Source organism: Microcebus murinus, chromosome 14 (assembly GCF_040939455.1).
Source record: "Microcebus murinus isolate Inina chromosome 14, M.murinus_Inina_mat1.0, whole genome shotgun sequence".
Lineage (NCBI taxonomy): Eukaryota > Metazoa > Chordata > Mammalia > Primates > Cheirogaleidae > Microcebus > Microcebus murinus.
Window position 1 is genome coordinate 1,074,652 of NC_134117.1, and position 23,688 is coordinate 1,098,339.

Consider the following 23,688-nt stretch of genomic DNA (forward strand, 5'->3'; position numbering starts at 1 on the left):
CTGCCCTCGTCTACCCTGTGGCTGGACGCCCAGGCACTGCAGCACACGGGGTTCACGCCTCGGCGCCGTGGCCTCCCCCTCCACGGTCTCGGGGCTCTGCTCCCCCCGCCCCGCAGAGCAGATAAGCCATGAGGCTCCCGGGGTCAGGCCCACGGGGTCGCCCGTCCCCGTCCCAGCGTCAGTCCCCCAGGCTGTGCTGGGGCTCTGGGGCTCCCTGCTCACCTGGCAGCCCCCACCGTCCCCACAGCCCCACCCCCGCCTCACAGCCCTGGCCTTGGTCACCCCAAGGCCAATCTGTCTCACTCAGGCCACGGAGGCAAGTCGGGGGGAAGCTCAGTGTCACTTCCGGGGAGGCCTGTCGGGCAAAGCCCCCAGGGCCCGGCGCATGCCCAGGGTTGGGGCCACCATCCGGCCCCCGCTGACCAGGCCCTCGGGTGTCTCCATGGCCTCTGACCCCAGCGGCCTGTCCTGAGCGCCCTGGGGACACTCCTGGGCCCGCAGGACACCCCTCTCGGCAGGCAGAGCCGGGCGGGCCGGTGGGGGGGGCAGGGAAGGCCTCACGGGCGGGGTAGGGGTACGGGGGGCCCACCTTGCTCTTCTCCTGCTGCAGCTCGATCTGGATGTCCGTGAGCTTGGCGCGCAGCTCCTCGTTGGCCGCCTGCAGCGCCGCGAAGGCCTCCGCCTTGTCCCCCCTGGCGCGGCCGCCGGCGCCCTTCTTGGACATGGTGAGGCCGGACGGCAGGCGGACGGTGGGCTGGGTGGGTGCTCCGTGGGGGCCGGGGTGTCCGCGCTGAGCTCAGCAGGCGTCGCCGGGGCTGCGGCTCCACTACATGTTCTCACTCACCTGCAGGGGAAGCACACGCAGGTGAGCGGCTGCTCCTGGCCGGCGCGGGGGCCGCGGCCCTCGCCTGCTTGGCCCCGTCCCGGCGCTGGGGACCCTACTCCGACTCTGCGATGTGGGGAGCCAGTCCCAGACCACTGGCACCAGCCCCGTGCGGCGTCCCCAAACACGGGGACCCCAGGCAGAAGGCCACGTGTCCACGCCTGGCACGTAACGAGCACTCGGTAAGTGTTCATGCTTTTCCCTCCCAGGAATGGGAGCTGGGGCGCCCAGCGTGACACCCAGAACGTCACACCTGGGTGTGAAGCAGCAGGACGGCAGCCGTGGGTGGACCACCAGCCGCTCGAGCCGGACCCACACCTGCGTCCGGGAAACACCCAGAAGTACGGCGAGCGGGGTCTCGGCAGGGACTCCTGCACTCGCGTCCACGGCAGGCAGAGGAGGAAGCACCCACCTGTCCGCCCACCGATACGTGGACAAACGAAGTGTGGAATTCCATAGAACGGAATATCGTTCAGCCTTAAAAAGGAATGAAACGCAAACACATGCCACGGCACGCATGAATCCTGAGGACACAGTGCCCGGTGAAATGAACCAGTCGCGAAGGGGCAAATCCCGCAGGATTCCACTTACACGGCGGGAGAGGAAGGGACGTGCCACAAGGCAGATGTGTCCCAGGAGCGGCTCGCACAGGCGCCCAGCCTGCAAGGCAGGGGTGCAGGAGCCGTCCCGCGGCCCCGAGCCCTGGGGTAGGTGGGAGCAGGGGGCGCTGCCCAGCCCTGCGGCCAATGCTGGGCATGAGCAGAGTGGCCGGGGCAGCTGCCGGTGCCGGCCCTGCCCGGGGCAGAAGCTGGGACCACAGGCACCATCGAGGGAGCCCTCGAAGTCCCCCAGACCCCTCTCCAGAAAGCTACCACCCACCAGGCACGTCACGCACCGGGAGACCCCAAGCCAGTGCAGGTGGTCTCTGGGCTGATCTGCCCTCCCTGGGGCAGCAGAAGTAACTCTGGGACCAGGTTTCCCAGTGAGAGGCCACCGAGCCACGCGCAGGGTTATTTAAGGGACTGAGGTCCTGGTGCTGGGAGAGAAGGTCCCGTGTGTCCAGACCACCTGCTGCCCTCAGACACCCAGAGAGCAGGACACATGCTAGGGGCAGAGACTGCCTCTGAGTGGCCCGAGAGGCATGATTCAGGCCAGGGTGCGAGACAGTGGGGACAGTCTCAGTCAGACGGGACGGGAGCTGTCCCCAAACCCTGCAAGTGGAAGGGCTGAGTGTGGACCCCAGCCCCACCGAGGCCTGAGCTGGGAGTGTGGGAGGGGACTCGGGGGCACCCACCCAGCAGGGCCCCCCTCCTTCCCTGCCAGCTCAGCATCCCACGTGGCAGGGCCACAATGGGCTACCAAAGCCACGAGGGGCACGGATGTGACATGCCAGCCATGCATCTCGGCACCACAGGGAGTTGGCCCAGCGCCGGCGCCTCCTGCGCCCCATGCCACGGGCCACTCGTCACTAGTGCAGGACCTCAGCTGCCCCTGCCCTGCTCCCCGACCCTGAACGGGGACCTTTCTCGGGCTGCCAGGCCCCAGGGTGCTGGACGTCTGGGCCGGGGCCATCAAGGGCCCCCCTAGACCCCCCTGGGCCTGCCCCAGCATCTCCAGGTTGGCCCCAGAGCTGTCCCTGTGGGCCGGCACACGGCAGGACACAGGTGCGCTTTCCCCACTGTTCCTGTGTGGGAGCCACGCGGTTCGCTCTGTTCCAGCCAGCGCGATTGCCAGCGCCGCAGTGTGCAAGGCGGGGTCGTCTCCAGGGACAGCTCTGGGTGACGAGGCCCTCCCCGGCACGCGCCCCAGGCAGGAGGGCTGCTCCCACGCGCAGACCTCTCCTTTGCTGAGCCGACCGTGCTTGGCCTCCTCCAGGGGCAGACGCCTCTTGGCAGCCTCACGGCGCCCGCACGCCCACCGAGACGCGGTAGGGCTGGCCGCGGCACAGGCGGCCCTGAGCAGGCACATGCCGAGGGCTCTGCCTACGGAAGCAGCAGTCTCTGCCCAATGCAGCGAGTGGGCTCAGTGACAGGGAAGGGCTCAGTGACAGGGAAGGGCTCAGTGACAGGGAAGGGCTCAGTGACAGGGAAGGGCTCAGTGACAGGGAAGGGCTCCGTGACAGGGAAGGGCTCAGTGACAGGGAAGGGCTCAGTGACAGGGAAGGGCTCCGTGACAGGGAAGGGCTCCGTGACAGGGAAGGGCTCAGTGACAGGGAAGGGCTCCGTGACAGGGAAGGGCTCAGTGACAGGGAAGGGCTCCGTGACAGGGAAGGGCTCAGTGACAGGGAAGGGCTCAGTGACAGGGAAGGGCTCAGTGACAGGGAAGGGCTCCGTGACAGGGAAGGGCTCAGTTACAGGGAAGCTGCGCTCCGTTGCCAGGAGGAAGAGACTGGTGAGGAGAGAAGAGGGCTGGCGGGCGGGACCTGCCACCAGGCCTCACACGTCCCACTCCACTGCGGGTGCCTCCCCCAGCTGCTCCTCCCCAGCTGCTCCTCTCCCCAGCTGCTCCTCCCCAGCTGCTCCTCCCCAGCTGCTCCTGCCCCACTGCTCCTCCCCAGCTGCTCCTCTCCCCAGCTGCTCCTCCCCAGCTGCTCCTCCCCAGCTGCTCCTGCCCCACTGCTCCTCTCCCTAGCTGCTCCTCCCCAGCTGCTCCTCTCCCCAGCTGCTCCTCCCCAGCTGCTCCTCTCCCCAGCTGCTCCTCCCCAGCTGCTCCTCCCCAGCTGCTCCTCTCCCCAGTTGCTCCTCCCCAGCTGCTCCTGCCCCACTGCTCCTCTCTCCAGCTGCTCCTCCCCAGCTGCTCCTGCCCCACTGCTCCTCTCCCCAGCTGCTCCTCCCTCCCAGTTGCTCCTCTCCCCAGTTGCCCCTCCCAGCTGCTCCTGCCCCACTGCTCCTCTCCAGCTGCTCCTCTCCCCAGCTGCTCCTCCCTCCCAGCTGCTCCTCTCCCCAGTTGCTCCTGCCCCACTGCTCCTCTCCAGCTGCTCCTCTCCCCAGCTGCTCCTCCCTCCCAGCTGCTCCTCTCCCCAGTTGCTTCTCCCCAGCTGTTCCTGCCCCACTGCTCCTCCCCAGCTGCTCCTCTCCCCAGTTGCTCCTGCCCCACTGCTCCTCTCCCCAGCTGCTCCTCCCTCCCAGCTGCTCCTCCCCAGCTGCTCCTCCCTCCCAGCTGCTCCTCTCCCCAGCTGCTCCTCCCCAGCTGCTCCTGCCCCACTGCTCCTCCCCAGCTGCTCCTCTCCCCAGTTGCTCCTCCCCAGCTGCTCCTGCCCCACTGCTCCTCCCCAGCTGCTCCTCTCCCCAGTTGCTCCTCCCCAGCTGCTCCTGCCCCACTGCTCCTCTCCAGCTGCTCCTCCCTCCCAGCTGCTCCTCTCCCCAGTTGCTCCTCCCCAGCTGCTCCTGCCCCACTGCTCCTCCCCAGCTGCTCCTCTCCCCAGTTGCTCCTCCCCAGCTGCTCCTGCCCCACTGCTCCTCTCCCTAGCTGCTCCTCCCCAGCTGCTCCTCTCCCCAGCTGCTCCTCCCCAGCTGCTCCTCCCCAGCTGCTCCTCTCCCCAGTTGCTCCTCCCCAGCTGCTCCTGCCCCACTGCTCCTCTCTCCAGCTGCTCCTCCCCAGCTGCTCCTGCCCCACTGCTCCTCTCCCCAGCTGCTCCTCCCTCCCAGCTGCTCCTCTCCCCAGTTGCCCCTCCCAGCTGCTCCTGCCCCACTGCTCCTCTCCAGCTGCTCCTCTCCCCAGCTGCTCCTCCCTCCCAGCTGCTCCTCTCCCCAGTTGCTCCTGCCCCACTGCTCCTCTCCAGCTGCTCCTCTCCCCAGCTGCTCCTCCCTCCCAGCTGCTCCTCTCCCCAGTTGCTTCTCCCCAGCTGTTCCTGCCCCACTGCTCCTCCCCAGCTGCTCCTCTCCCCAGTTGCTCCTGCCCCACTGCTCCTCTCCAGCTGCTCCTCTCCCCAGCTGCTCCTCCCTCCCAGCTGCTCCTCCCCAGCTGCTCCTCCCTCCCAGCTGCTCCTCTCCCCAGCTGCTCCTCCCCAGCTGCTCCTGCCCCACTGCTCCTCCCCAGCTGCTCCTCTCCCCAGTTGCTCCTCCCCAGCTGCTCCTGCCCCACTGCTCCTCCCCAGCTGCTCCTCTCCCCAGTTGCTCCTCCCCAGCTGCTCCTGCCCCACTGCTCCTCTCCAGCTGCTCCTCTCCCCAGCTGCTCCTCCCTCCCAGCTGCTCCTCTCCCCAGTTGCTCCTCCCCAGCTGCTCCTGCCCCACTGCTCCTCCCCAGCTGCTCCTCTCCCCAGCTGCTCCTCCCTCCCAGCTGCTCCTCCCCAGCTGCTCCTCTCCCCAGTTGCTCCTCCCCAGCTGCTCCTGCCCCACTGCTCCTCCCCAGCTGCTCCTCTCCCCAGCTGCTCCTCCCTCCCAGCTGCTCCTCTCCCCAGTTGCTCCTCCCCAGCTGCTCCTGCCCCACTGCTCCTCCCCAGCTGCTCCTCTCCCCAGCTGCTCCTCTCCCCAGCTGCTCCTCCCCAGCTGCTCCTCTCCCCAGCTGCTCCTCCCCAGCTGCTCCTGCCCCACTGCTCCTCCCCAGCTGCTCCTCTCCCCAGTTGCTCCTCCCCAGCTGCTCCTGCCCCACTGCTCCTCTCCAGTTGCTCATCTCCCCAGCTGCTCCTCCCTCCCAGCTGCTCCTCTCCCCAGTTGCTCCTCCCCAGCTGCTCCTGCCCCACTGCTCCTCCCCAGCTGCTCCTCTCCCCAGTTGCTCCTCCCCAGCTGCTCCTGCCCCACTGCTCCTCTCCAGCTGCTCCTCTCCCCAGCTGCTCCTCCCTCCCAGCTGCTCCTCTCCCCAGTTGCTCCTCCCCAGCTGCTCCTGCCCCACTGCTCCTCTCCCCAGCTGCTCCTGCCCCACTGCTCCTCTCCCCAGCTGCTCCTGCCCCACTGCTCCTCTCCAGCTGCTCCTCTCCCCAGCTGCTCCTCTCCCCAGCTGCTCCTCCCCAGCTGCTCCTGCCCCACTGCTCCTCCCCAGCTGCTCCTCTCCCCAGTTGCTCCTCCCCAGCTGCTCCTGCCCCACTGCTCCTCTCCAGCTGCTCCTCCCTCCCAGCTGCTCCTCTCCCCAGTTGCCCCTCCCAGCTGCTCCTCTCCAGCTGCTCCTCTCCCCAGCTGCTCCTCCCTCCCAGCTGCTCCTCCCCAGCTGCTCCTCCCTCCCAGCTACTCCTCTCCCCAGCTGCTCCTCCCCAACTGCTCCTCCCTCTCAGCTACTCCTCTTCCCAGTTGCTCCTCCCCCAGCTGTTCCTCTTCCCAGTTGCTCCTCCCTCCCAGCTGCTCCTCTCTCTAGTTGCTCCTCCCCCAGCTGCTCTCCTCTCCCAGGTGCTCCTCTCCTCCAGTTGCTCCTCTCCCTAGCTACTCCTCCCCACAGCTGCTCCTGCCCCAGTTACTCCTCCCTCCTAGCTGCTCTCCTCCATCAGGTGTTCCTCCCCCAGACACTCCTCCCAAGTGCTCCTCTCCCCTCCCCCAGGTGCTCCTCCCTCCAGGTGCTCCTCTCCTCCAGATGCTCGTCCTCAAGTGCTCCTCCCCGGGTGCTCCCCTCAGCTGCCCACAGGACCAAGGGCACTGTAGCCCCTCACAGGTCCACGGGGCCATCTGTGGCCCTCCCACTCCTGAGGCTTCCCCACATCGCCACGGTGACCGGCTCTCCCAAGCAAGGGCAGAAATCGCCCATTTCCCCACCCCTCTTTGTTCACTTTTTTGTTCTCATCACGTGCTGCAAGGCCGTGAGGCAACCAGGACGGGAGAACACAAGCCAGCAGGACACACATGGAAGCTTCTGGATTGTGAGGGTGGCAAGAGCAGGTACCCCAGCCCCCAGCACCTGTCTGTCGCACAGCATGACCCCAAGAGGGACAGCCTAGGAACTGCACTCAAGGCCACCTCCCAGAGGCCCACGGCCCTCCCTGGCAGACACGGCCCGTCCTGGTACCCCACCTTCTGTCGGCCCCGGGCTGGGGAGGCAGAGTCACCCCGCAGACTGACGGAGGCCAAGCCATGTGCTGTGGGGCTCTGCAGGGCGAGTGGCCGGCAGGGCCCTAGAGGGGGTCCAGGCAGGCTTCCCAGGGACACCTCTGGGCAGAGGCTGGGCGGGCGGGGAGAGCCGCACAGAGAGACGGGAGGAGTGGACAGAGGGACTGGCATCATGGCCAGCAGGTGGTGGCGTGGACACCCCTGAGCCGAGAGGAGCCTATCCGCTGACACGCAGACAGGGTGGTGGCAGGGTGGTGCTGGCACATGTCACTCTGAAGAGCCCTGGCAGCTGTCCACGCATGTCGCCCCCCTGAAGGAGCCCGTGTGGCCGGACGTCTTCTCCCCAGACAGGGCTGTGCGGTGGGTCTCGCTGCCAGCTGGAGGCTAGGGCTGTGTTTTTCACGCCTGCATTGGGGAAGTCGTTAGACTGACAGCACAGACTGCCACTCTCTGTCTCGGGTCTTCCAGGAGGTAACACAGGCGGTTCACACCCGAACCGCCTTCCGAGGGCTGCAGAGGTGGCTGGGCTGTGCTCTGCATGAGCGGTTTTGCATTAGGTGGTTTCGGCGAGCGTGACAACACTTCATGGGTGACGGATGTGTTTCCGCGGGGGTCAATCACCGCAGTTAGCCCCGATGCGGAGGCGGCTGGTCTGGCTGGGGTGTCACTCTGGACCAGGCCTGCGGGGCCGTGTTTCACGTGGAGCCAAGGGCTTGGCTTTGCCGCCACGTGACGCAGGGGACCCGAGCGGCCGGTGAGAGCCACAGGCACCCAGCAGCCTTCAGTGCAGGCCCGTGCATCCGCGCCTGCCCAGGGCCAGAAGGGCGGGGTCTTCTGCGGCTTTGGGGACCTGCGAGGCTGACACCCTCAGCCAGGGGTCTTTGTGGGTTAACTACCCTGTTTCCCCAAAAACAAGACCTCCCTATAAAATAAGCCCTAGCAGGATTTCTAAGCATCTGCGAAATATGAGCCCTACCCCGAAAATAAGCCCTAGTGATGGGCGTGGCTACGCGGCGCGTCTGCACAACACGTGCATTTCGTCTCAGAGCAGGAAAGACGACGAGCAGCCCTTCTCATCTGCCCCATCATGACAGCGACTATCCCAGAAGTGACCGGAAAGGTGCGGGCAGCCCCACCAACAAGGTCGGCTCCCTTGTCGGGTCCCGGCCGTCCTGTGCGTGCTGCAAGCTGAGGCTTTGAGGGGAAAATCACACATGCCCTGAAAATAAGCCCTGGGGTGTCTTCTTAAGGAAAAATAAACATAAGACCCTGTCTTATTTTCAGGGAAACACGGTAGTTCGTCTACACAGAAGGAAAGATGAGTGTTACGATCCCTTCCATGGAAATCTGGGGTGTGGCAGCAGAGGGGGGTCCTGGGGAGGGCCAGAGACTCCCCTGGGGAGGGGAGGATCGGGAACCACCGGGTCCAGGGCTGCAGCTCCCTCTTGCTCCGGTCTGGCAGACGCCCACGTGCGGCTCTGCCCGGAGCCCTCCAGGGAGCAGCAAAGACTCGGACCAGGTAGCCGGGGCCCTCCCCGGGCAGGGCTCCCAGGTGCCAGCAGGGGGTCTGTGGGGTCCGTGGCCCTGTCCATTCCTGCTGCTTCTCCGGGGGTCAGACCAGACTCGGGCCTCAAGGTGACCCCAAAGGGACGCGGCTCTCCCCTTAACACTTATCTTCTTGAAAAACAGAAACACGGCTCAAGGGGGAACCGACTGGCCATCACACCTGGTCTGAACGTATTTGATCGTAGCGTGGGGTCTGCACCGTCAGCCCCTGAGAAGGTGGCACAGCAAGGACATGACAAGGACACGAGGCTGGGAGCAGCACAGGGTCCCAAAGGGCACAGAGAGCCCACGGTCCTGCCCAGAATCCCGGAGACCCAGCGCCTGCAGTGCCCGCCCCAGCCCCAGCCCTGCCCCACCCCCTGCCCAGCACGTGGAGCTGTCGCTATTTGTCATTTCAGCCATTCTGACTGGTGACCTCTAATACGCATTTCCCTCGTAGGGAATAAGACAGCCCTGCCCGAGCTGTGTGCCACGCGCCCACCCGCTCTGGGAGCCGTCTGTGGCCGGGCGCTGCCCCCGGCCCCTCGCAGGAGAGACGCTCTCTGGGGCCGGGTCTGTGCCCACTGGCATCGCTGAGTTGCCAATGCCTTAACTCCACGTCTGGGAGATACCAGGGGTCTTCAAAAAGTTCGAGGAAAATGTGCGTTATGACAAAAACGACGCGTGGATTGCAGAATTCCTTTGCACGAGAACGAACGTGTCCTAACGTGGCCTGACGTGCGTGGACAGGGTCTGGCGTGAGGCGCTGAGGAGGACGAGGCGTCAGTTGGGAGCAGCCCCCTGTCAGAGCCGCGCGACGCTGCTCAGGTTGGGCCAGAACGGGCGTCACATCGAGGAGCAGCTGGGGCGGAAGACGGGGACACCGCCGGTGCTCTGCGGGGAGTTTATGGGGACGGCGCTCGAAGAGGTCAGCAGTCTGCAGACGGATCACTGCTTTAAGAAGGGCGAGACGGCGCCGGAGACCTCATGACCTCAGGGGTCATGAGGGTCCCGTGTGGCAAGTGGCCTGGGCCCACCCCATGTACGGCAATATCCTGGCATCCTGCTCCTACGACCGAAAAGTCATTATCTGGAAAGAAGAAAATGGCACCTGGGAAAAGACCCACGAGCACTCAGGACACGACTCCTCAGTGAACTCTGTGTGCTGGGCCCCCCACCACTACGGCCTGATCCTGGCCTGTGGGAGCTCGGATGGGGCCATCTCCCTGCTGACCTACACTGGGGAAGGCCAGTGGGAAGTGAAGAAGATCAACAACGCTCACGCTATTGGCTGCAATGCTGTCAGCTGGGCCCCTGCTGTTGTACCTGGAAGCCTCATAGACCAGCCGTCAGGACAGAAACCCAATTACATCAAGAAGTTTTGCATCAGGTGGCTGTGACAACCTCATCAAGCTGTGGAAGGAGGAGCAAAAGCTGGAGGCGCACAGTGACTGGGTCCGAGACGTGGCCTGGGCCCCCTCCATTGGCCTGCCCACCAGCACCATCGCCAGCTGTTCCCAGGATGGTCGTGTGTTCACTTTGACTTGTGATGATGCCTCGGGCAACACGTGGTCCCCCAAACTGCTGCACAAGTTCAATGACGTCGTGTGGCACGTGAGCTGGTCCATCACAGCCAACATTCTGGCCGTCTCCGGCGGAGACAACAAGGTGACCCTGTGGAAAGAGTCGGTTGACGGGCAGTGGGTGCCCATCAGTGATGTCTACAAGGGCCAGGGCTCCGTGTCAGCTTCAGCCACAGAAGGCCAGCAGAACGAGCAGTGACCAGATGGTTGGGCATGGCTCCCCCAACTGCCAGCTCCAGGACTGCCCCTTCCTGGGCCAACTGACCAAAGAACTGGGAAGAGCTCCCAACTCCAAGATTATTTTCCCAGCAGTGGTTACAAGTGTGACCACAGGTTGATCATCTGCCTTAACATGATTTGATATGGTTTGATACTGTCCAGCTGAAAGCATTCATGTTATGAAGAAACTACAAGTGATCTTCAAATCTATTATCTTAAATATTTTTGGCGCCGGAGAAGAAGCCTGCAGCGCAGACCACCACGTCCGCTGCAAGGAGATGAACTCGCCTCGTTCCCCCGAGTGGAGAGCGCCGACCTGGACAGCAGGAGCCGCGGCCAGCCCCGGCGTCTCCGCCGGCTCAGAACCGGAGCTGAGCAGACCTCCCGCCACTGGCGCCAGAGCCGCGGTGCCCGGTCGCGAGGACGAGTGTGGAGCGTCCAGTGGGGATTTTAAGCGCGAGGGGGGGGGGCAGGTCCCGGAGCGTCTCTGAGAGAGCCGTGGCAGGACATGGAGCGCGGCGGCCCAGAGTGACCCTGACGCCACAGCACCGTCACAGCAGTGCCCGCCACGCGGGGACGCGCCCGTCAGGGCAGAAGCCACGTGGAGAGCGAAGGTCCTGGCGTGGGACGCCCGGGGCACCTGCGTGTTGGCTTTCTGGGGCCGACACACCTGGGGGAGAGTGCGGAGACAGTCGGCCACGGCCGCAGCGGGAACGCCCGGGAGCTTCCCCAGGGGCCGTCTCCACCACGGCTCCCCTCCCCTCCTCTCACACGCGGGCGTCCACCTGCGTCCTGACCTGCCTCCCACTGACCCCTTTTGTCTCCCGACAGTAAATGTCTTCCAAGGCCCTTTCTCCAGGGGGTGGGGGACGTCACACAGGGACCTGGCTGCCAGCCCGGGGCCCTCGGCACTCAGGGGCGGGCCAGGCGGCCGGGTCCTCACTCGCAACGGTCTCGAGCTCGATGGAGCTTGTGTTGAGAAACAAAGTTCACGTTTTTTATTTTTAGCTTTTAATTCCATTTCTCCATGGAGTTTTTGAAGTCCCCTTGCAGGCAGCAGAAAGAAAACCCAGGGACGGGTCGCTGCCCCTTCCCTGGGTCCCAGGTCCCCACTGGCTGCTCCCTTCCCGCCCTTCATGCTTCCCACGTTTGTTTACAGTTGGCATCTGCAGTTTCCCTCGCCCTGAGGGGAGGAGCAGGGAAAAGTCCCTCTACTCCGTCTTCCCAGAGGCAACAAAACGGCAACATTTTTTTTTGAGACAGAGTCTCACTCTGTTGCCCAGGCTAGAGTGCCGTGGCGTCAGCCTGGCTCACAGCAACCTCAGACTCCTGGGCTCAAGCAATCCTCCTGCCTCAGCCTCGGGAGTAGCTGGGACTACAGGCATGTGTCACCACGCCCGGCTAATTTTTTCTATTTTTGCTAGAGACGGGTCTCGCTCTTGCTCAGGCTGGTCTGGAACTCCTGAGCTCAAACGATCCTCCCATCTCGGCCTCCCAGAGTGGTAGGATGACAGGCGTGAGCCACCGCGCCCGGCCAGCCACGGCTTTTCGGTCAAATAAAAAAAAAAAAACCTCGAACCCGTGTTTACCGCTACTTCAGTCATGTCCCAAGTGTGATGAAAACTTGCCAGTGCAGGTCCCAGGTGCAGGGCAGGTAGCCAGACAGTCAATAGAGCAGACGCGCGGTGACTGCCACCCCGTGCTGGGGACGGAGCCGTCACTGCAGCACCCATGTGGACGGCTCTCTCCAGAGGGGACACGTGCTGGGGAAGCCACTTGCTGTGTGGTCGTAGGTTCGCCTGGTTTAGTGCAGGGAGGGGAAGGCTGAGGTCACATGAGTAACTGGGAGACTCTTCTGAGATGTAAGAGCTGGCAGCAACTGCCACTTTCTAAAATGAACCACTGAGCATTTTACATGCTCTTCAAGAGGCGGTGCAAGTGTTTGCAAACAACGGAACTGAAAGATCAAAATCGTGCGTGGTTTACGCACGGCTCAGCTTCCACGCAGAGCGACCGGCAGCCTGCCTGATCTGGAGACGGGTAGGGACCGGGTTTCCAGCGCAGGAAGGGTCTGAGGAAGGGCTCACCCGGCCAGACCCCCCACTTTTGAGATGAGGAAACCTGGTTCCAGAAGAGGCAGCTCTACCCCAGAGCCACAGGGCTGCCTCCCTGAGACAGCCTGCTCCCGGCCCACTCTCCCCACCGCCCGGCGGGTCCTCCTTGCTGGTGCAAGTCCGAGCTTGTAACACTCAGGGCCTGTGGTGGGTGCTCAGAATGGCACTGCCTCGGCAGTGGGCAAAGCAGCCCCAGACTAAAAGCCGTTTTGGGTCCGTCTAAGAAACCTTAAAGGCAAGCCTCCAAGGATAAAACTCTTCCCCAACAACTCAAATGTGTCCCAGAACAAAGCTCAGAAACTTTTAAAGAAATGCAGGCCAGGTGTGGAGGTTCACACCTGTAATCCCGGCATGCTGGGAGGCTGAGGCGGGAGGATCGCTTGAAGTCAGGAGTTCCAGGCCAGCTCGAGCAAGATCGAGACCCCATCGCTACGAAAAATGGAAAAATTAGCCGGGCCTGGCAGTGCATATCTGTAGTCCCAGCTACTGGGGAGGCTGAGGCAGGAGGATTGCTTGAGCCCAGGAGTCTGAGGTTGCTGTGAGCTAGGCTGATGCCACGGCACTCTAGCCCGGGTGACAGACTGAGACTGTGTCTTAGAAAAAACAAACAAAAATTCATCCCCCAACGACATATGAAATTCACCATGTCTGGCATCCAGTCAATAATTCCCAGGCACAGGAAGGAGCAGGGAAACAGGACTCGTCATGAGGAAGATAAAAACCAGTCCTTAGAAACAGACACAGATGTGACTCAGATGATGGAAACGGTAGACAAGGACATTGAAACAGCCGGGAAAAAATTAAAATCCACATGTCTGAGAAGGCAGAGGAAAACAGCAGCAGGTTAGGAGGCATGGAAAAGTTTTTTTGTTTTGTTTTGTTTTGTTTTTGAGACAGAGTCTCGCTTTGTTGCCCAGGCTAGAGTGAGTGCCGTGGCGTCAGCCTAGCTCACAGCAGCAACCTCAAACTCCTGGGCTCAAGCGATCCTCCTGCCTCAGCCTCCCGAGTAGCTGGGACTACAGGCATGCGCCACCATGCCCGGCTAATTTTTTCTATGTATGTTAGTTGGCCAATTAATTTCTATTTATAGTAGAGACGGGGTCTCGCTCTTGCTCAGGCTGGTTTCGAACTCCTGACTTCCAGCAATCCGCCCGCCTCGCCCTCCCAGAGTGCTAGGATGACAGGCGTGAGCCACCGCGCCCGGCCTGGAAAAGTTTTAAAAGACCTGAATCGACGACCTTGATGAAGACTGCTCTGTGTCCAAGCGATGCTCGATTCTCTGTGCACTGTGGCCAGCCCCGTGCTTCAGTCGGGGGTCACACCGTCCTCTGAGACTCCTCAGAAGGGTCACTGTCAGCTCGGCAGAACACGACAGAGGCTTACCGATCTCCGCCGTGCACCCCACGTTCTCTGTGGGGGCACCGAGGGCCAGGAAGAGCCAAGGCCTTTGCGAGGGTGTGTTAACAAAGACGAGGGCAGAGAAAAAACAGACCGGAGTCAGAGATTAACCAGAGAGCTCAGGAACGGACTGAGGCGGGAGCGGCTCTGATTTGTGATCGAGGCGGAGCACCGCTCAAGGCAGAGATGGTCTTTTCACCAGGTGGTGCCGAGTTACCTGGACATCCACAGGCACGGACAGATCCCGCTTCCTACCACGGACAGAAAGTAATCCTCCAATGGCGTGCGGACAAAAATGCGAAAGGTAAAACAGCCATCTTTTAGAAGAAACAGACCCTCAACTATATGGGTTTATAAATAAATATGGGCTCACATATAAGCAAAAAGTAAGTTTTGACAGAGGTGCCAAGACCACTCAGTGGGGAAAGCACAGTATTTTCATCAAACGGTGTTAGGAAAACGGGACATCCACATGCAAAGAACGAAGCTCGACCCTTACCTTACACCATAGACAAAAATTAACCTAGGATGGATGGAAGACATAAACACAAGACCTACAACCATAAAGCTCTTAGAAGAAAACATAGGGCAAAAGCTTCACAAGATTTTAGGGGCGGGGATCGTTTCTTGAATATGGTACCAGAGCACAGGCAGCAAAAGTGAAAATAGATAAATTGAACTACAACAAAATTAAAAACGTTTGTGCATCAAAGAGCATAATCGACAGAGTGAAAGGAAACTGAAGGGATGGGAAAGAATATTTGCAAATCATGTATCTAATAAGGGGCTAACATCCAGAGTGTATAAAGAATTCCTACAACTCAACAGTAAAACAACAACAACAACAACAAAAAAAAAAACCCTGATTTTAAAACAGGCAAAGGATTTGAACAGACATTTCTCCAAAGATACACAAACGCCAATAAGCACGTGAGAAGGCGCTCCACATCAGCAACCATCAGGGAAATTCCAATCAAACCACGTGGGACACCACCTCACACCCACCACCACGGCTACTATCAAAGAACTAGAAACGGCAGGTGTCGTCCAGGACGAGAAATTGAAACCTTGTACACTGCGGGCAGAAATGTGAAACAGTGTAGCCACTACGGGAAACAGTGTGAGGGCCCCTCAAAATACTGAGCGTAGAACTGCCACGTGACTCAGCAACTCCGCTTCTGGGAACGCATCCAAAAGAATCGAGAGCAGGGTCTTGAGGAGATATTTGAACACCTGTATTCACAGCAGCATCACTCACGGTGGCCTGGTGGAAGCAACCCAAGTGTCCGGATGGATACACAGGATGCCGTGCACACGTGAGATGGAATATTATTCAAGCTTAAAAAGGAAGAAAATCCTGACACATGGATGAACCTTGAGAACACTATGCAGAGTGAAATGGGTCAGTCGCAAAGAGACAAACACAGCACGATTCCACTTATATGAGGAGTCTGGAGCAGCCAATCTCACAGAGACAGAGAGTAGTGGTGGTTGCCAGGGGCTGGAGGGAAGGACGAAACAGGGAGTTGTTTATGGGTAGAGTTTCAGTTTTGCAAGATGAAAAGTTCTGGAGGTCGGTTGCATAATAATGTGAATATACTTAGTATCACTGAATTGTGCACTTATAAATGGTTAAGACGGTACGATTAGGCCTTGCGAGGTGGCTCACCCCTGTACTCCTAGCACTCTGGGAGGCTGAGGCAGGTGGATCGCTCAAGGTCAGGAGTTCAAAACCAGCCTGAGCAAGAGCGAGACCCCATGTCTATTAAAAAAATAGAAAGAAATTAATTGGCCAACTAAAAATATGTAGAAAAAATTAGCCAGGCATGGTGGCGCATGCCTGTAGTCCCAGCTACTCGGGAGGCTGAGGCAGGAGGATCACTTGAGCCCAGGAGTTTGAGGTTGCTGTGAGCTAGGCTGACGCCACGGCAATCTAGCCCAGGCAACAGAGTGAGACTCTGTCTCAAAAAAAAAAAAAAAGGTACAATTTATGTTATGCATATTTTACCACAGTTAAAAATAAAATTTAGGTCAGGCGAAGTGGCTCACGTCTGTAACCGCAGTACTTTGGGAGGCCAAGGAGGGGGGAGCACTTAAAGCTAGGAGTTTGAGACCAGCCTGGGCAATATAGCAAGACCTCATCTCTATATAAACTTTTTAAGAATTAGACAGGCGTGGTGGTGCCCACCTATAGTTCTAGCTACTCAGGAGGCTGAGGCGGGAGGATCACTTGGGTCCAGGAGTTGGAGGCTGCAGTGAGTTGTGATTGTGCCACCGCACCCCAGGCTGGGTGACAGAGTAATACTCTCTGAAAAAATAAAATAAAATTTAAAAAGTGGTGGCATATTCATTTTACATATCACAATCTCTATTCTTTTTTGTGCATAAATAACAGTCAACTCTCCAGTTTCCATTTTGGTAACCATGTAGCCAACTCTTGGCATGTGTATTCAAATAAGCATCTTTTTTTTTTTTTTTGAGACACAGTCTCACTCTGTTGCCTGGACTAAAGTGCCATGGCGTCAGCCTAGCTCACAGCAACCTCAAACTCCTGGGCTCAAGTGATCCCCCTGCCTCAGCCTCCTGAGTAGCTGGGACTACAGGCATGTGCCACCATGCCTGGCTAATTTTTTTATGTATTTTTAGTTGTCCAGATAATTTCTTTATTTTTAGTGGAGATGGGGTCTCGCTCTTGCTCAGGCTGGTCTCACAATCCGCCTGCCTCGGCCTCCGAGAGTGCTATGGTTACAGGCGTGAGCCACCGAGCCTGGCCCCAAGTAAGCGTCTTTTCAATCCTAAAAAATACAAAAACAAAAACAAGAAAATCACAGACTTCCATCCCGTGACCAGAGGAGCTGAACCCTGCGGCAGCCCAGGGGAGGGAGCAAACAGACCAGGATCCTCCCCGAGGACGCAGACAGCCCGGCTGACACCTCGAAGTCAGCCCAGCCCGGACTTGTGAGTGAGGGTCTACACCACAACAGACTCGCTTATTGCGAGCCGGTGAATCTGTGCCGGTTTGTCACCGCAGACCCCACGGCAGAGGTGGCCGTGGGCGGGTTCCAGGCGGCACCCAAGTGCAGAGCAGGACCCCTATGCGCCCCTCACACATTTCCTCTTCCCCAGGGGACATCCCGGGACTCCCTGTGAGGCCACAGGTGCAGCCAGCCGGACAGGGTGAGCAGGATGTGGCCGGGGGCCTCCAGCTCATCCCCTCCCGTGGCTCAGCCGAGCCTTCCGCGCCCGCCCGGCACCCTGCGTGTGCCCACATGACGGCGCCAGGAGAGCCAGACAGCACCCGCCCACGGTGGGCAGCTCCGGCCCCGCCGTGCCCCGCGGTTACCATGGTTACCCATCCAGGCTTCCGGGAGGCCCAGCAGCAGCCATGGTGTCACACTGTCACAGCAGTGACAGCAGATGATGCTGGGGAGTGCTCGGACCTGAGGACTCCAGTGGAGACACCCTCAGAGCCACTAGAAGCGGGCCTGGGGGGAGACGGCAACTCGGTTTTGGACAGAAAAATAATTTCTCTAGTCGAAGTCTTGCAATTTTACTAAACTGGGGGGAAAAAAACCCTCATGAATGGCTGGATGATTGAAAAACATCACCTGATCCGGAAACAGGCCCCGTGTTATGTACAAGAATGTGACATGTCCCATTCAATCAGACAGAAGGACGTTATCCGTAAATACTGGAATAACTGGTCGGCTAAGTATGGAAGAGAAATAACGCTACGGATTACTGCCTTTCTACGGTGAAATTCTAAATGGATTAGAGAGAATTAAGGGTAAAAAAAAAAAAAAGCAAAGCATTATAAAAACTACTCGAAAATTCTGCAGAAGTTATGTGCTGAAAAAAAAAAAAAAACTACTCGAAAAAAGCAAAAATGAGCATTCATCAACTCTCTGGTGTGGGGAAGACCTTTCCAGGCTTAAAGAAGGTATAAAAGGGATTCACAAAAGGAAAAGTCAATACATTCCACCACATTAAAACTTTACACATCTTTAGTTTAAACGTGTGATGCAACTGGGAGGCTGGAAACAAGTTGAAACAATATCTTGGGTAAACACAACAAAAGTATCTCTGCTACATTAGAAGATTGTAAAATTTAACAATGAAACCTATTAGCTCTCACTAGATAAATTAGTAACTATCAAAAGACATCATTTACAACAAAAAAAGGGGGAAACAAAAGCGTATTTAAAAAACACAAGAAAACCTCCTCTGCTTAAGATGTAGAAAAGCACAAGAAAAATCACTTATTCCTGAAAGCAAGAAGAAGTCACATAACCAACGAAATCGTCTCTCTCCATTAATGAGCTCAGGGCTCCCTAGAGGCTGAATTCCAGCGGAGGCAGCAGTGTAGGGCACAGCCCCAGGCACTGCGCTTTGGCCGAGCACAGGAGACAGACGCAGGGAGGAAGAAATCACCTGCAATTTTAAAGAGACTCCTACAGTCCAAGAGTGGGCTGATGTGCGTGTTTGGAGTAGCTGGGACCACGTTCAGGTAGGGTTCAGGTGCAGCAGGCGATCTCAAACCACTGCCCACGGGCACACGAGGGCCGCCTAGCACATTTATCCAGCCCTCCTGGCGTCTTGGCCGCCGCTGCCTGTCCTGCTTAGCAGCCGACTCGTCCCGGGCCCACAGTGTGCACTCTCCAACGGTCTGAGGGATACAGTGAACTGGCCCCGTTTAAAACGTTTGAGGACCCCTGAAGTGCAGGACGCCCCGCCAGACCCTCTTGTAGACAAACGAAAGCTTGAGCCACGGGGCAGGGGCAGCAAGCCCTCCCCTCCCAGGTCACCGGGAGTGACAGCAGCGGCCTCCTTCCGTCCTGGATCTACTCCTTCTGGACTAAGAGTGGAAGCAAACCATCTGCCCCAGGGGATGGGGTGGGGGAGGTGGGGGGAACCACTTAGGCCCAGGGTCCTGCACAAGACAAAGCAGAGGACAGCGGCCGCGGGGGAGGGCACAGTACTCACACACGGTGGGCGGAAATGTGAAATGCTGCAGGAGCTTCCACAGAGTGTGGAGTCCCTCCCACAGGCACACACGGGGTCCCTCCCACAGGCACACACGGGGTCCTTATACAGGCACACACAGGGTCCCTCCCACATGTACACACGGGGTCCCTCACACAGGTACACACGGGGTCCCTCCCACAGGTACACACGGGGTCCCTCCCACAGGCACACACGGGGTCCCTCCCACAGGCACACACGGGGTCCCTCCCACAGGGATACATGGAGTCCTTATACAGGTACACATGGGGTCCCTCACACAGGTACACACACACGGGGTCCTTCCCACAGGTACATATGGGTCCTGCACACAGCTACAGACAGGATCCCTCCCACAGGTACGCACGGGGTCCCTCCCACAGGTACACACGGGGTCCCTCACACAAGTATACACAGAGTCCTTATACAGGTACACACGGGGTCCCTCACACAGGTACACACGGGGTCCCTCACACAGGTACACACGGGGTTCCTCACACAGGTACACACGGGGTCCCTCACACAGGTATACACAGAGTCCTTATACAGGTACACACAGGGTCCCTCACACAGGTACACACACACAGGGTCCTTCCCACAGGTACACATGGGTCCCGCACACAGGTACACACAAGGTCCCTCACACAGGTACAGACGGGGTCCCTCCCACAGGTACACATGGGGTCCCGTACACAGGTACACATGGGGTCCCGTACACAGGTACACACGGGGTCCCTCACACAGGTACACATGGGGTCCCTCACACAGGTACACACAGAGTCCTTCACACAGGTACAGAGTCCTCACACAGGTACACACCGAGTCCCTCACAGAGGTGAACAGAGAGTTCCTCACAGAGGTAAACAGAGTCCCTCACACAGGTGAACAGAGAGTCCCACACAGAGGTGAACAGAGTCCGTCACAGAGGTGAACAGAGAGTCCCTCACAGAAGTAGAGTCCCTGATAGAGGTAAACAGACTCCCTCACACAGGTACAGAGTCCATCACAAGGGTAACCACAGAGTCTCTCACACAGGTACACACAGATGTCCTCACAGGGGTAACCACAGAGTCCCTCACACAGGTACACACAGATGTCCTCACAGGGGTAACCACAGAGTCCCTCACACAGGTACACACAGATGTCCTCACAGGGGTAACCACAGAGTCCCTCACACAGGTACACACAGATGTCCTCACAGGGGTAACCACAGAGTCCCTCACACAGGTACACACAGATGTCCTCACAGGGGTTACTACAGAGGCCCTCACACAGGTACAGAGTCCATCACAAGGGTAACCACAGAGGCCCTCACACAGGTACACACAGATGTCCTCACAGGGGTAACCACAGAGTCCCTCACACAGGTACACACAGATGTCCTCACAGGGGTAACCACAGAGTCCCTCACACAGGTACACACAGATGTCCTCACAGGGGTTACTACAGAGGCCCTCACACAGGTACAGAGTCCATCACAAGGGTAACCACAGAGGCCCTCACACAGGTACACACACATGTCCTCACAGGGGTTACTACAGAGGCCCTCACACAGGTACACAGAGTCCCTCACACAGGTACACACAGATGTCCTCACAGGGGTTACTACAGAGGCCCTCACACAGGTACAGACTCCCTCACACAGGTACAGAGTCCATCACAAGGGTAACCACAGAGGCCCTCACACAGGTACACACAGATGTCCTCACAGGGGTTACTACAGAGGCCCTCACACAGGTACACAGAGTCCCTCACACAGGGACACACAGATGTCCTCACAGGGGTTACTACAGAGGCCCTCACACAGGTGAACGCAGAGGGGCCACGTGACCCAGCAATTCCACTCCTAGGTGTACGTCCAAGAGAAATGAAAACCTGTCCACACAGAAACTCGCACATGGACGCTCACAGCAGCATTACTCATAACAGCCAAAAAGTAGAAACAACCCACTTACAGGAAATGTCTGGAACAGGCAGAGGTACAGAGAAAGACGGTGGGTTACCGGCTGCCGTGGACTGCAGGCAGGGAGGGATGGGAAGTGTGCTAATAACAGCTTCAGAGTTGCTTCGGAAGGTGACGGAAATGCTCTAAATTTGTGGTGATGGTTACACAACTCTGTCAACATACTAAAAAATCCTGTGAATTCCCACCTAAATGAGTGAATTGTGAGCTATGTGAATTATAGATTATTAAAGCTGTTACCAAAAAAAAGAGAGAGAGAGGGAAATAGAGACTTTTCCAGACAAACAAAAGTCGAAAGGGTTTACTGCCAGCAGACCTGGAGTACAAAAACTGTTAAAGGAAGCTCTTCAGGTGTAGGAGATGTTATCAAATGGAAACTGAATCCACACAAAGAAATGAAGAATGCTCAATGCTCAAAATGCTAAAAAAAAAAAAAAAAGGGGGTGTATATAAAAGACTTTTTTCTTATTTTCAATCCCTTTGAAAGACAGCATGTTATTCAAAGCAAAACTGGTAGCAAGGCATCATAGGGTTTATAACATATATAGAAATAAGCGAAACCATATGGGAAGTTTATATACAAGAACTATAGGCCAGATACGGTGGCTCACGCCTGTAATCCCAACACTCTGAGAGGCTGAGGCATGAGGATCACTTAAACCCAGGAGTTTGAGACCAGCCTGAGCAACATGGTGAGACCCAGAGTCTCTACAAAAAATTTAAAAATTAGCCAGGCGTGGTGGTGAGCACCTGTAGTCCCAGCTACTCGGGAGGCTGAGGCAGGAGGGGTCGCCTGAGCCCAGGAATTCAAGGCTGCAGTGAGCTGTGATCTGGCCACGGCACTCCAGTCTGGGCAACAGAGTGAGACCCTGTCTCAAAAAAAAAAAAAAAAAAAAAAAAAAAAGCTAAGCAATAGGAAGAAAACCTAGAAACAACGTATTTAGGGTTTACAACACACAGAAGCAAAACATCTGAAAACAACAGCAAAAACAATGGGAGGAAGGAAATGGAAGTCACTAAGGGCATGTGAATTAGCGTGATTTCTTCACCAAGGACTGTGAACAGCTATAGATGATACTGAAAGCCCTAAGGCAGGCAATGAAAAATAAACAAAAAGAGAAGCACGAGTAAGTCCATTAGCAGAGGTAAAAGAGAGTCATGAAAACTGCTTAATTCAAAGAAGGCAACAAGGGGACGCAAGGAGAGATCACACCAGGGCAAAAGGACAGCAGAGAGCTGGGTTCAAACACGGCCACGGCACCGAACACTACATGTAAATGGCTAAACAACACAGGTAAAAAGGCAGGTTTTCAGACTAAACATTTTTTTTTTTTTTTAGTCAGAGTCTCACTCTGTCACCCGGGCTAGAGTGCCGTGGCGTCAGCCTAGCTCACAGCAACCTCAGACTCCTGGGCTTAAGCAATCCTCCTGCCTCAGCCTCCTGAGTTGCTATGACTACAGGTATGCGCCACCATGCCCGGCTAATTTTTTCTATATATTTTCAGTTGGCCAATTAATTTCTATTTCTATTCTCTACTATTTATAGTAGAGATGGAGTCTCACTCTTGCTCAGGCTGGTCTTGAACTCCTGACCTTGAGCAATCAATCTGCCCACCTCGGCCTCCCAGAGTGCTGGGATTACAGGTGTGAGCCACTGCACCTAGCCAGACTAAACTTCCTTTAAAAGATAAGAATCTCCTTTACGCCACCTATAAGAAACTACTTTATAAAGACAGAAACACGTTAAAAGTAAAAGGATGTTGTGGCAACGCGCACAGCTAGCGCTACAGCTCTTGACCAGGGAAAGAACCAAGCGAAAAGTCGGAGAACAGCCTTATCCCCCTCCCCCAGCAGGTTCAGCACACCTAGCATTACGGTTCCCTTCTGATCTTCTGCCCCCCTCCTTGTTCTCCTCCTGCTTTTATACCCTTGGTAGGGCTCAAAAAGCGTCCAATCAACTACAAGCTTTAACATCCAATCATCATCAAGCTTTAACATCCAATCATCATCAAGCTTTAACATCCAATCAACATCAAGCTTTAACATCCAATCAACATCAAGCTTTAACATCCAATCAACAACAAGCTTTAACATCCAATCAAAGACAGTGGGATTCAAAAGTTACCCAATCAGGATCACGCAGGGAGCACAGGCGGAAACAGGCGGCAGCAGGAAGGCGGGGACATACCAGCGTGGGGCGGCAGCACGTAGCCCGCGTCATACGGGCAATTCACGGCTTGCTGACTGAACGGCGGCAGAGCGTAAGAGACGCTTTCAGAGGGGTGATGGTGACGGTGACGGTGACGGTGTCGTCACGCAGCGGCGCGTCCAGGTGGGGACGCCACCGGGCGCCGCGGCGGGAAGCCGGCTCGGATGGCGCCAGCGGGCCGTGACGCCGTGGGCGGCGTGCCGCGTTGGGGTCTGCCGGGCCACAGGTGACGCGTGCTGCCCGTGGCCTCGTGAGCACTCGAGGTTGACACGGAGGCCGCGGCCGTGGTTCTGGGCGCAGGCGCGGCGGCCGTGGTTCTGGGCGCAGGCGCGGCGGCCGTGGTTCTGGGCGCAGGCGCGGCCCTCCCCGCACCGCCAGGCAAACCCCGCTGTCGCGCCAAGACGAAGCGCGGCAGGAGCGCCTCCCGACTGCTGGGCGAAGCCCTCTCCTGCAGATTCCTCCCCGAGAACGTCCGTCCCCTCCGCCCCGCGTCCGCACCGCCCCGCGCCCGCCCCGCCCCGCGGGCCGTCCAGGGCGCCGCGGAGACTGCAGGACGCTCCCTCGGGTTGGGCCCTCCCGAGGCTGGGAAGCCGAGGCCCGTCCGTATTCCGTGGCGCGGACACCCGCACTGGGGCCGTGTGCACCCGCCCAGCCCAGCGCCGCCGGCGCCCTCTCACCGGGAGCACAGAACAGCTGCCCAGCGGACACGCCGCAGCCACGGGCCGGGGAGGCGCCCAGGGCTGCCGCCTTCCCAGCCTCGCTGCTGCCCGCCGCCCAGAGTCGTCCTGCCGCGGGTTTGCTCTT

The 23,688-nt window shown here is 58.4% G+C and overlaps 1 protein-coding gene and 1 pseudogene across 3 annotated transcripts in view; one reads left to right on the forward strand and one right to left on the reverse strand.

The window, feature by feature from the left end:
• The window catches only part of JAKMIP3 (Janus kinase and microtubule interacting protein 3), an 82,607-nt gene that overhangs the window by 41,275 nt on the left and 17,644 nt on the right, over window positions 1-23,688 (reverse strand). For all 3 annotated transcript variants that reach the window (XM_076009691.1, XM_076009690.1, XM_012781440.2), the window contains one exon: window positions 590-844. In XM_076009691.1, coding sequence (XP_075865806.1) covers window positions 590-724 — 135 coding nt within the window. In that variant the 5' untranslated portion in view covers window positions 725-844. The remainder of the gene's footprint in view (window positions 1-589; window positions 845-23,688) is intronic.
• Window positions 7,488-10,179, forward strand: LOC142875628 (protein SEC13 homolog pseudogene; annotated as a pseudogene).